We start from the raw sequence: 13,681 nt of genomic DNA, 5'->3' as shown, positions 1-13,681 counted from the left end.
CGTAAAATACCGAACAACTCTAGAAAATCCTATAAAATCCAAAAGTCCCAGAAAATCACATAAAACTTCTGCAGAATTAAAAAGATTTTAAGAGCAAACCTGACTGAAACTTCCTAGAAAGTCCTTGAAGCATCCTAAAAAACTCCCACCAAATCTAATAGGAGTAGGTAGGGGAGGACAGGGTAATGAGAGTCAGCGGGTATGACGTCACTCTTTTGCGCCAATTTCATCTAATTTTTCGTGTACACATAACAAACGATAAGTGGATTACTGCAATGCATTTAAAATATTTATTAATTTATGGTCGTTTAAGATTGGGTTTGTGAAACATTTGAAGTGATAAATTTCAAAGCAATTGTCTTATAATGTTATTTTTTTAAGTTGTCGCTTTAGGGTAATAAGAGACAGGTCAGGTCAGGTCACATGCAGATAGACAGAATGTCTACCTATTAGAAAAATAAAATAAGAAAAAAAAGAAAGCAGAGGAATAAAAATACAAAACTAAGGGAAAGAAGCCAAGAGAAACTAAGAGAAAATAGAAGACAAAAAAAATAAAATTGACAAAGCAAGACCGTGAAAAACAAGGCCAAGAGACGTGTTTTACAAGGCATACAATCGACTTCCGAGTCTCACTAACATTTCTGACGATAACAAAAATGATGATCTAGAAAATCCATTATCCAGGATGTCACCACAATTACCCGCATGTGCGGACAATTGTGGTCAAAGTATTTTTTTTTTGTAAGTCGTATTATAATTCCCAAAATTAATGAAACTCGTCAGACAGATAGTTGATTAAGTTAATTACTTAAAAAAATTATAATTATAAATAGCACTACAAAAACCTGTGTTTTAGAAACATTATAGCTTAAGTGACTCCCATTACCCTGTCCTCCCCTACATAATATGCAAGTCGCAAACAATCCTAAACATCCTAAAATGGAGAACAGAGGATCTTAGACCACTCCAGGCTATTAATTGTAACGAAATTAAATTTCAGTTCTAACAATTTTCTAAATTTTGGATATGTTGAAATTTTTGTGCTTTTTATAGGGTCGACAGAATTTGTGGACGCATTGAATCCTTTTTAGTATTTTTTACCATTTCAGACAAGAATCTTAAGTAAAATCGTAGAAAAACATGATATCCTGTTCTAGCAAGCTCAAAATTGGTCCAAAATTGCAAACATATTAGTGCCTAGTACAATTTGCGACATCTCAAAAGAAGTGCTTCCAATTCAGCTAGTTGAGGTTAACAGTTTAAACAAACAAAAAATTCTTAAATTACCTAAATAAACTTCATTCTATTGAAGTTCAAAACTAAAATTAGAATAAAATGTGCATAAGCAAATTACAAAAGTAAATTTGAAGCGACGGGAAAACGGAGAAAAATATCAAATTGTCACATTTATGCAAGAAGCAATCGTGGGGTGAAAGCAGAAAAAACTCCAGATATTGACGATTTTTATTTAGCAAAACAACCCCAGAATTATCCCCTAATATTGGAGATCCATCTCCTAAAAATCTAGTTCATTTTTCCGATTCACTGGCCGATTTCCCGATGATTACTGAACCGAATTTTCGAATTCATCAATGCTCGCCAAATTGTGTGTACGTTTTGGCTCATCTCTTTGTTTGTGTCATATCCGGAAACCGTGTAAAGAACAACCCCGTCTTCCGTTTCCGCTGTATGTCGACCAACGGCCGTATAACTTGTATTTTTTGATTTGTGTGAGCCATTCCAGATTAGACAGCACCAACATTATCAACATCAGCAGCATTGTGCGGCTGTTTTATTACCGACATTTTTGCGATTTATACTCGAGAAAAATGCGATTTAAATGTTTGGGTCTAAATTAATTACGATTTTACGATGAAACTCGGAAATAATACGCGAACAAGTTGTTTTTATTTTATTACTCGTGTAATTTTCGTCGGCCGCGATCAACTCCTTCTGCCGCTTTTATCCGAATTATGAATGAGAAGGCGTTATTAAATTATGTAACGACAGTGCGACCGACGTTCTCGTTAACTTTATCTAGGAAAAATGGTAATCGGCGCAGGAGTTGATGTAACGAGGCGAAAATATTTGCGTTATGCTTGGAATTTTCTTATTTACTGACGAGTGTTTACCTTTCATCAGCGGGAATAATATTCATTTCCACGTGTTTTTTGAGGAAGTCACTGTTTTGCAATTCCTATTGGGGAAAGTAAGCGCTAATTAAAACGCGCCACACACGCGGGTGGTTAAAATCGAAAGCGAGAGTTTATCGACTCTTATAAGATTGTCAGGATTATTTATGACGGTTAATGTTGTCGTTAAGACGTCCTCTTTGCTGCATTGATCGTTGTTTGATGACGTCGTTTGATTCGAGACCAAGATGTCTCACAAATACCAAGTCAGGATACCGCGCCACAAAGACATTGTTACCAAGTACAGAAGATACAGATATTCTATAAACGCGAACACAAAACGACAACCTTTCAGTGACATCTCTGAATATCGATTCCAGTTATTTTTAAACGCAATTACCGAAATATTGTCCGGAGCTCGCAACAATCAAACATCCCGCTCAGGTGAAAATGTGTCAGTCTGCGTTCAATTAGGGGTTTCATGTTCCCTCGTCTTCCCGTGAAAGAACAGAAAGGGCTCGTGGGGACACAAAATCGGTGAATTATGTAGACAATCGCGAATAATTTATTCCGAGACGCATTCTTTATAAATTTAACTTATTTTGGGATGAATTCGATTTGGAGCCGGCACTATATTGTGAAAAGTGAAAAGACGCGCCCGGCGTGTGCCCCCAGGGGGCCTAACGGAGGGGCCGAACCCCATTGTCGATGACACGACGAATCCCAGGAAAACAACGAGCAGCAGCAGGTCGTGCTCTTTGATCTCTCTTCCACCAATTTCGCCCGGATTGAAACAGGTACATAAACAGGATACAGTTCCGCGCTTATTACACCCCCATTTTGCATAACGCTCGTGGAAAGGAAAAAACAACAAAATATCGGATAACAACAAAATACAATCTGTAACAAATAAAATAGCGGCCGATATCCAATCACGCTTTAATAGGATACGGAAATGGGGAAACTGTTCATTTATATGAAACAAGTGGTTCAAATGCGCGGAAGCTGAAGAAAAAGCGGAACAATGAAGAATGAAAGAAAGTCGACAAATTCGTTAACGGAACTTTTGGTAAAAAGGTAAAACGCAACTTTACAATAACCTCAGTTGACATATACCTAGTAAACATTTTATGGCTTAAGTCAAACCACCCATAGCAATAAAACTGGGTGTTGTAAACTGCAGCCGACAAATTTCTAGGTAGAGGGTTGACCGATGGTTGAACAGGCCCGGACTCATTTCGTGCTTATTTATGGTTCCCAACCGCAAGGATTAGTACTGCCCGGTCCTCTCATCATGTGACCATAAAATTTACTAGATGTATGTCAACTGGGTTTACAGTACATCAATCGAAAGAGCAGCTAAAAATCTATAAATGGGCCAAATCTGACGTCTACAAGTCAAATATTTTCGAAGTTAGAGGCAGAAAACGAAAAATTAAGATTTTTTACTAGTTTTAGTTAAAAATTTATTTCTTAAAAAAATGAAAATTTCAAAATCGAAATGAGGCTGGATTCGTGCTGTATTTGTGAAGTAGATGTCAAAATACATCAAATAAAAAGTTTTTATCAAGATCCAACGGTTACTTATGAAGAAATCAGCAGAAATGTGCATGAAATTCCCAAAACTCGTCGAAAAATCACGTAAATTTGAAGTCAATTTCTGCTTTACCATTTCCAATATTTTTCATTCGGGCTTGTGATTTTGGTAGTTATGAAGCTAAGACACCGAAATTTGGAAAGATTACTATTTTTGACTTCTTGACAGTTTTTTTGAACAACAGGGACGGATTTTAGAAATTTTTATTTTCAAGACGGGCCAAAAATTTCCATTATATTTAAAGCAAATTTATAACTTTAGCAGTTTTAACGCAATGAAATTTGGAGAAATTTTTATCTTTAACTTAAGGGCAGGCAGTCAACTGTACCAAATTTCAATTTTTTTAACAACAGGGACGGATTTTAGAAATGTTTATTTTCAAGGCGGGCCAAAAATTTCTAAAAACTTTTCTAAAAACGCGATTTTTTTCTATAAAATTCTGTAATTTAGCATAGTTGATTAGCAAGTCAAAAGTAGTAAAACCTGTAAATTGTACTCTCCGGAGACTAAAACTGTTAAAGTTACAAAATTTTATCAAAATGGCCAAAATTTTTGGTTCACCTAAAAATAAAAATTTTTAACAATCCGGTTTTTTGCTCTACAATTTTGTAATTTAGCATAGGTTAATTAACACATCAGGAGTAGTAAAGCCTCCAAATTTTACTGTCTGGATACCAAAACTGCCAAAGTTACAAAATTTTATCGAAGAGAGCAGACATTTTTGGTTCACCTAAAAATAAACATTTCAAAAACGCGGTTTTTCTTCTAAAATTTTGTAATTTGGCACAATTGATACGCAAGTCAAAAGTAGTAAACCCTCCAAATTTTACTGTCTGGAGACCAAAATTGCCAACATTACAAAATTTTTCGCTCACTGAAAAAAAAAATTTAAAAACGCGATTTTTTTTCTCTAAAATTTTGTAACTTGGTACAGTTGACTATCAAGTCAAAAGTAGTATTAAATACAATGTAGCAAGTGTGAATTTTTATCGCCAATTTCCAAGAAGTTCCGTTTTGTTTCTCAAGCTTAGCACAGCTGCTGAAACACATTTAGAACAATTTAATTATAATGCAAGCATTCGACTTCATAAACTAGAAACATTAATAACACCAGATTAAGTTAAATTCGTAACAAAACTCCGGCAGACATTCCCTTGTGTGATTATTCATAAATAAAAATGTCGTTCCCTAAATGGAAAGACAATCAACATTTCCATCTGCGAGGAGGCTGGCCCACTTATAATCAACTTGTCACTTTCTATTTCTACTTCATTCATGACCACTTTTTACCCACGAGACAGCCCACGTTTGATGATCTGTCAAAATTAAGGAGGTTTAACAAGTGTGACTATCCAAACTAAAGAATTTCGACATCAGTGGTCTATTTAAACACGTCGAGTTTGAAATATTTTCATTCGATAAGGACAAAGTCAATGGCATTTGTGGATGTTTTTGTGTCTGATAGGTGGAGTCGTTCCGTTTATCTTTCGGGATGGTTAAAGTGACGGATGTCCCTTTTTCGATTGGTGATGATAACTACTTCCGCTGGCTCGTGCCGCAGACAAAAATGTAAAAGTACGAAGAAGGCTCTTATATTGAGCCAAAAGCTGCAACCACACCGCTAATGAAGTCCTCCGACCGGAAGCTGGAATCATTTCAGAATCTTGCCCGTACAGCTAATTGAAACATTTCCGGTCTAAATTAAGCGCAAAGTTCGCCCACAATAACTGCGTGTTTTTACCCTTCACCTTCAACTTGAACGACTGACAGCAATTGTAGTGTTTTGACTGAAAACAGTCGAAACGGCGCGAAATATTTTCCCTGGTCTTTTTATCGAAATGTGAACATTCGACATTGACGATTATAAACTGGCACGTCAATATTTGCTCGGTAGCGACGTCATTCGACAAAAATGTAAAATTACGTTTATCTGAGTAATCGTATCACTTTCTCACAGTTAAGGGTCAGATCACCAACAAACCATCCAAAAGGTCAAAATAAACAAACAGAATTATCGAGTCGGTTTTTAACTCTTCAATAGAATAAGAAAAATTGTGGGAAATGCGGGAATAATGCAGAGAGGCACGGAAGCATGACCTGATGATGAATAGCAAATTAAATTTAGTTAAAATAGTCGCAAGATCTAAATGCAGCGACATTTGCATTGTAAATGAATCACAGAAGATGACTAACAGGAAATACGTGCATTTAGAAAAAGTGTGATTGAATTCGGCCGTTACAACAAGGAAAAATTATTCCATGCAATGTAATAACATAAATACGTGACGGAACGTAAAATTCAATACAAGCAAACGTTATGCTAAAATAAACAGATAAGTACACACTAGAACACAATTATATGTTTATGATTTATTGCCGCCGGAAAAAGCAAAATTTTTGTGAGAACGGGGGAATTATTATCCGCAGAAACCAGTTGTGAAATTACATAACGCGACTAGACAAAGTATTTTCTTTTACATGCGACTTTTTCCACACCTTCGTGGTGCCTCAACATTCCTCTTTGAAAACCAAAGACTTTTAAAAGAGAATCGGCCATTAGTCACCTTTAAAATTAATTAAAAGATGGTAATTTGAAAAGTAAACACTCTTTCACACTGCATCATCGATTTTATTGGAAGATGAGAACTAAAATAAATCTTTTTTGGAAAGTAGGTATACCACTTCCAAGTGAAGGCACAAATTAATTCTACAAAATTCTTTACGGTTGAATTCCCACTAACTACCGGTTAAATAAGTCAAGATCAATCCAATTTTGATGTTTACTGCAATTAACGTAAATTAGAATTATTCATTGGGTCACTTTAGCGTGACTCACCTGGTTAGATCCATTCATGTAAGTAAGAAAACGTCGAAAAACAGGTGAGTCAGGTCATGAATAATTTCGCTCCTAAATTGTAAAATAAAAGTGGCGCTTACTTTTTTCAAAACCTTAATGATGTTATTAGAAAATCGTTAAGTGCACGTTATTGTTATAACCAGCTTTGTGTAAAACCCAATGAAGCGTTTGAGTTCAGAATTCATTAAATATTTATGGGCAGAAGCGCCGCAAGCTATTTTAAAATTTGTTCCAGATTTTGTTTTAGGTAAAACAAATCTGTAATGCGAATTAAAGATGGCGGCATTTCCAACAAGTTGTAAATTATGTATTGGTTCCGCTTCTGCAAAAACTTGATGGAAGAAAAATTAATTAATTCAAGTTTGGAAAAGTGTGATGATATAACCAATGATAAACGAGAGCGTAAACACAACTCGTTGAACAAACAGTTTTACAAAAATCGTTTGACTAGGAAACCGCAAGCACTCGAAGCTGTGAGTGGTGGCGATGAAATTATCAAATTGTTATCAGAAACAAATTTCCACAGTTCATGGAACTCGATAAAAGGATGATTGTTTATTTAAAAGTGCGCACCTGTAATTGAAAAATGTCGACGTTAACATCAACAATAATTACAAAGTCTAGACGTTTTTCTTCGGACTTTAACCTTTCAACAAACGATCGATGAAAGGTATCATCTGTTCCGGACCGACAATTAACATTGAATTTGGCAGAATTTCTGTTTAGACCGGTTTTTATCTGGCGCATACACCGTTTACGATCGCCACAATTACACAACGTTGATTTACGACTACGCCAATTTATAAAATTAACGACGGTATGTCATTCAGAAAGTAGGTAAACAAAAAAAAACATTGTCGTGCTTGACGTATCGTCGAATGTTGAAAAACAACAGATAGCAGCATTGGCTGGGTCGGCAACAAACATTTGATCAAGAACTATGCGCATCCTGTCATATTTCACAACACCTCCACACAAATATTTCAAACAGAATTGCGATAACCAGAGTTGAAATATGAGCCAGGAATTTTAATGGATACGATAGCGATTAAAAGAACTTGATGAAATTGAAAGAACGTTGAATCTGCTCCCGTTACGCTGTGAAAATTAATAACAAAATTGTGATAATTCTTGCGGAATTGCGCGCAGGTTTCATACAATCGTGACAGATGCGAATTGGTCGTGACTACGTAAGAATGTTACTCAGCTTGAGTCATTGTTTTTAAGAAAACACGCAGGTGTGACCCCAATTTACGACTTCAAATGAATTGACAGTGACTCAAGAATGTTATTAAGGTACGGATAAATATTTGGCAAAGTTGTAAAAAAATTAATATTTCCTGCGATTTTTTGGTTGAACTATACTCGACTACACAAATTCGGGAGCGAGAAGTGATAGACTGCTCGACATAATTGAAGGAGCGTGGAGAAAATTTTGTAGCCCCTATGAAAAAGTGGGCTCTTTTTGCAGATTTTAATTCATTGTGCGAAAGTCAACAATTTACTGCATCAAAGACTGTGTTGTAGGAAAATTCTTCACCTTGTCATTACGACCAACCAAATTGTGCATAATCGGGTTCATTATGCAATTAAGTGCATAAAAGCGTGTCATAAAAAAAAAAAACCTTGAAACTTTGGCAACCACTTAAAGACCGATTTTCGTAAAATTAACTTGCTTCATGAGATTGAGAGACTGACAGATGAAATTTGCTTCAGTCGTACACTAACATTAGCTCATACTATAATCAGAATCACATTTCCTAATATAGCATGGATTATGAGTATTATATTATGACTTATGACGGTGTGGTAACAATTCTATGTTCATTACCACAAAGCTTTATCGGAAATGAGCTATGTACAGCCGCGAGCAAAAAATACTGGTCGTCAGAATCATTAGGTCACTATATTACTAAGCATAACCTGTTGGACCACCTTTTTACCGTGACGTATATACAGGGTCTAACAAGATTATTGTCCGCCCATAATCATATTCCTACAATATAAAAATTAATTACACATGCACTTTTAAAATAGAACGCGTATGTCGACGATTAATTCAGAATGATTGTGATTCAGAGATAATTTGAACGATTTCTGCTTACAGCTCATTATGAAGTGCCTATATACAGTGCGATACGACAATCAACTCAGATTTTGATGGAGAATTTCCCATTAAAAAGAGGTGCGAGCTTTCTGAGACACTGTATATTCTGTCTCAAGAGATAGTGTGGGTTATTAACAGACATGCCTTTGTTTTACAGGGTGAAATTAATTAAAGGCGGCATTAATTCTTCTGAGTGTGTCATCTCTTATACACCACACAATTTATGTTATCTATTTATAATACAAGTGAGTTAACTATCCCTCTCATACGTAATAACTGATAACCCAAAAGTGCTATACAACGTTTTATCCAATTTTCCACAATTTGCAAATAATAACAGTGATAATAATAGATTCGACAACGTCATTGGTATGGTTACTACCATAAGCACAACGGTGTTTTATGTGTGTTATTTTCGTTATAATCCTGGTTGCTAAGTTATACTTACAAATTACTAACGAATTAAAATTCTACCCACTAGTAAGTTATTCTTATTAATCACTTTACTTGTTCAAATCAACATATATAGTTATATGACTTTTATATGCGTGTATTGATACATATAGAAAAGCAACGTTCAAAAATCCAAAGCCCTCGTTGATTAATATTAAAAAGAATCACTTTGTATATTGCCATCAAAAAATAGTTTACCTGACAACACGAAACGTCAAATTGAAAATGTTTAGGCCAATTCTATATTACAACTTTGATGAAAATGAAACCATGCAATAAAAATCATTCCCCACACTTTTCGACTTATCTCAGTATCTATACCACACTTTTTACGACCTCTATTATTGTTCCATTTAATATTTTCCACAATATAACTCACTGATCGATAAAATTTGGCGTCGAGTTGGCCAAGGGAAAAAGTTAGGGTTCGGAACTTAATAAATGCATTAATACGATATTAATGAGGGCCTATAAAAATCAGATAAAACTGGGCTATTGTTGATAACCGTTTTAAATAGAAGGCTAGCCAGTCAATCTGTCATTACGGTGGCTCGCTCTGTATACTTCTTAGGTGTGAACCAGACTTTTTACTTGTAGTTTAATGTAGTTGCTACTGTTTTAGGGGCGACTTTTTCAGCTCTTTAATGACTTCTCATTGTGGGATCAGTGAAGACGATCTACGACATCTGTTTGTGTTTCCGTAGGCCGCTTGACGCCGCATGTTTGTATGTCTAGATTTCCTGTCATGTAAAAAATGACAGAACTAGTTTTTGATGGATATTTGTTTGAAAAAGTTCCAGTTTATATTTAACGATAAAGTCAAATCTGCATCATAATTGCTCTGGTTTTGACACCAGCAATTTGTGATTACGGTGTTCGAAAAAAAATTAATTGCATCAATTCCATATAACGGGAAACACGTTTATTTATTATTAAAAATAATACAGTGTGAAAAAAAAATCAGCTGTGTTTATTTGATTTTGTTACATAACGGTTTGTTTTTTTCGACTACGCATTTTCTTTCGGTCACATAATAACAATAACTATGCGTCCGATAAGATAAACTTTTATGGGTAATTCTTATTTTAACCGGTGAATTGTTGTAGCCGGTCATCAAGATGTGCGAAAACCGGCAGTGTAGATGATGTCGATAAAAGAACTGGTCCACTATGACTGATTCACACACACATACTCGTAGCGTGTGACCTTGTATTACACGATTCACCTGTTTTATTCTCTCCGCGTCCCCATCTCTGTCTTTCTCGCGTCAACGTGTGCCGGCGTCCTTGTCGGCGTGCTACCCCTTACTTTTTTGCACAGTAACACCTGACAAGTGTCGTCTTTTGTTTGACAAAAAGACAGTGTTGCGGTTTACACGTGCGTCGCGACGCCAAGGCTCAAATTACCTGTTGCCAATGATCGTCCAGCGAAGGCTGCGCCGAGAAGTAGCCCGTGTCGTGGATGTCCTGCAGCTCCCTGAAGATGCCGACGCTTGGAAGTATATCCATGGTTATTTCACAGCTCACAGTTACACACAGAAACACACAAGCACATTGATGTTCCAAAGTCGAGTTTGCAACACGCGTTTTTACCGGCGAGCCATCCTCTAACCTGTCACAATCCCAGAGAAAATCCCGGTGCTTTAAACGCAATGCGTCGCTTTAAAACGCTCACTGCCACAGCAGTCTAGTTTGCTCTGACAACTGGGCTATGGACGCCGACTGCAATGCGGCCAGTTGACAATGGGGCTATTTAAATTTTTTGGTTAGTGTGCGACGGCGAAACAGCGGAGCGCTAGACTATTCTCTCGCAAGGCCTCGCGGCACGACTGATTGCTCCGCTGACACTCCGCTTCCGAAGGTTGTATGCGTGGTTCGGGAAGCCTCCACGGCGGCGCCACCGCCATGATTACTTCGATCGCGTGCGTGGCGGGGCTGCGCACTAGCACCGCTCGAGTCGCACAGATAAGTCATGCTCAACTGGGCTATACGCACGAATTAAATAACGCTTGGGGGATAGAATCAGCGACATAAGAAAAAATACAGAGCTGTTGGGATGAGGGCTATTCTTTTTTGATGGCGGCGGAACTTCCTACACGCTAAATCTGGGAACATCGAGTAAAAAAAATCGATGTTGAACTCAATTTCAACAAGAGCACAACTACATCGATCTCCAATACATCGGAGAAAACATCGATTTTGAAAAATAGTAAATAAAAAACTCTATATAGCATAGTTTATTGTGAAAAAAAAATAAATAAAATTCTTAATAAAACAACAAAACAATAAACAAATACGAGAAAAGCAAAAATAAATATAAACTTTAAGTAATAAACAAAACAATAAGTAAATAAATTATAAAAAAATAACAAATTCGAGATTAATGAGAATAAGCAAAATTCTAAAATATAACTCCCTTGAATTCAATTCCAGTCTTCTTTATTTAGACCGCAGCACAAGTAAGTTCCGCCTTGGTTCTATACGTTAACAACCAACCAAACGAAATATCACCAAAATCAAGAGTTTAAAATAAAATACATACATCGCAACCGCAATCATCAATTTTTAATGATACATTGAAAATAAAAATATACAGGGTGTTCAAAAAATAGCGGACCAACTGATAAAAACGTCAAACTCTAAGACACTGTAATTGGAAATGCTGTTTAAAATTTTTATTTGAAGCTTTGTACGGGAGCAAAATAACTTAAAATATTGCGAAAAATGGCAATTCTTTCGGTAATTATTAGGAGTATAATTTTGTGACCAGAGCAATACTTTGGCAGTTAGAATTATTAATAAATCATGTAAATGGTTACTATGGTTTAGCTTTGATAACACCTGACCAGTAAAAGTCACAAAGTAGATCAAGAACCATTTGTTCTCTTCTTGGTGTGCGAATAGTCCTGGGTCCTCCACGATCCTGATAAATTTGGTTCCAATCGGCCCGTCTCACGTACCTGTTGATAAACTCCTTAAAAAGTATTCTTAGAGAAAATTTGCCGGTTAGAAAATTCACAAGCGTACTCCCTTACTTCGACTGTTTCCTTCATGTGTCGGTATATTCAGCAAAATTATACATCTTTAGAGAAATAAACTCCTCTAGTTTGTCACACCTAAAAAATGTTTGACTTTTCTAAAAAAATGGTCATTGCATAAATCAAACACTTTAGATGAGTAAGTACGGTGTAGTAGGCGGAATGAAAACACTAGCGCCAAAGTGTTTGTGGGGAGAATTAAAATTGAATTACGATTAGTATTACTATTATTTTTATTGTAGTTTCACTTAAGATCAAATAACCCAAAAATCGCTGTTGTAATTTTTATTTCTTAGTAGTACGTACACTGCACTTTAACTGATGTTCTTGAATGGTTTTATGTATGTTGGGAACAGCCAATCTTGCAAACGATTAGTTTTCCCCCGGTGTGATCCATTCACAGATAACATTTTCCAGTTTCTTCCTGTTGATTGATTATCGGTTTCGTTATTCATTCTTCTTGGCGATTTTTCGCTAGAACTCTGGTCTATCCATCTATGTATAAGTCCACATCTCAAAACTTTACATTGTCCTTTATTTGGAGCGTTCATCCTTCCATTTTGTGCCTGTTCATCTGGACAAGAGAATCTCTTGTTTATTCCTAGATAATTGAATGTGTTAACTCGGTTTAGGGAATCATTATTTTAGTATACCTTTCTTTCCTGGCATATTATCTTCGATATTTTGTTAATGGAGAACTTGTTCATTCCTGATGAAAACAGTTCAGTTTGTTTATTCTTTATAGCTGATGATGGTACCTGGACCTGATGTACGTAATGTAGAAAATTGATGTCCTCTGGCTTCAATTAGTGTTAAATCAATTCTTGGGCTCGGATTTACAACTGATTTGAACGTTTTGGAGAATGATAATGTGACAACACCACACATTTGTCTGCGCAGTTTGTAAGTTTGTAACAACCATAACGACTCAATGCTCCTAGCAACCAGTTCGGCCAATCAGAATCATTAGAATCATTCACGTGGCATTTGCAGCGACCGCAGCGGTATCTCACAATTGTGGGGGAAAGTTTTAGCAAAGTTTCAAACCTTCCAAATTTAATCCCGGCCCTCTTAGGGGAACTTTCTCATCTAAAGTGTTTGATTAATGGGTCATTGTCAGGCACTAGGCAACAATTAATTACTGAATTCTTCAAATGAAATGTTGCCAGATTAATTTTGCGCCTTTGAGCTTATTTTTAAAAGTGCAAAATAACGTTTTGTAACAACATTTAAGGCATTTAAAGACTGTAAGTATGTAAATGTCACCCAAAACATGAACTCTAGTAGAATTTTGTAAACCTTGAGTTCATTATAATGAGAATTCAACTCACCATAGATTCGACCAATAAGAGACATTTATTTTTTCAATAAATCAATCAGAGCAAACTTTTTTTGGAAATTTTCACTAGTGAAATTTTCAGCGGAAATACCACGCGAGAGTGACAATTGCTGTCAGTTGCTTGTCAGTTCGTTGAATTCTCATGACGAATATAACTCG

At 36.1% G+C, this 13,681-nt stretch overlaps 2 protein-coding genes across 2 annotated transcripts in view; both read right to left on the bottom strand.

The window, feature by feature from the left end:
• Nucleotides 1–11,016, bottom strand: part of LOC148178241 (Krueppel-like factor 6) — a 227,017-nt gene extending 216,001 nt beyond the window's left edge. The window contains exon 1 of the mRNA XM_088031502.1: nucleotides 10,553–11,016. Coding sequence (XP_087887628.1) covers nucleotides 10,553–10,654 — 102 coding nt within the window. The 5' untranslated portion in view covers nucleotides 10,655–11,016. The remainder of the gene's footprint in view (nucleotides 1–10,552) is intronic.
• Nucleotides 11,017–12,313: 1,297 nt separating this feature from the next.
• On the bottom strand, nucleotides 12,314–13,285 carry LOC148178240 (uncharacterized). The gene is made up of 2 exons (XM_088030329.1): nucleotides 12,837–13,285; nucleotides 12,314–12,784 (listed from the first exon to the last, which is right to left on the bottom strand). The coding sequence occupies exons 1-2, from the start codon at nucleotides 12,850–12,852 to the stop codon at nucleotides 12,498–12,500; spliced, it is 303 nt and encodes a 100-aa protein (XP_087886455.1). The 5' UTR covers nucleotides 12,853–13,285; the 3' UTR covers nucleotides 12,314–12,497.
• Between the last annotated feature and the right edge of the window lie 396 nt (nucleotides 13,286–13,681).

Source organism: Gnatocerus cornutus, chromosome 2 (genome assembly GCF_029298725.1).
Source record: "Gnatocerus cornutus isolate USDA-ARS CGAHR chromosome 2, icGnaCorn1.1, whole genome shotgun sequence".
NCBI classification, from domain to species: domain Eukaryota; kingdom Metazoa; phylum Arthropoda; class Insecta; order Coleoptera; family Tenebrionidae; genus Gnatocerus; species Gnatocerus cornutus.
This window is presented reverse-complemented; position numbering and strand designations above follow the sequence as displayed.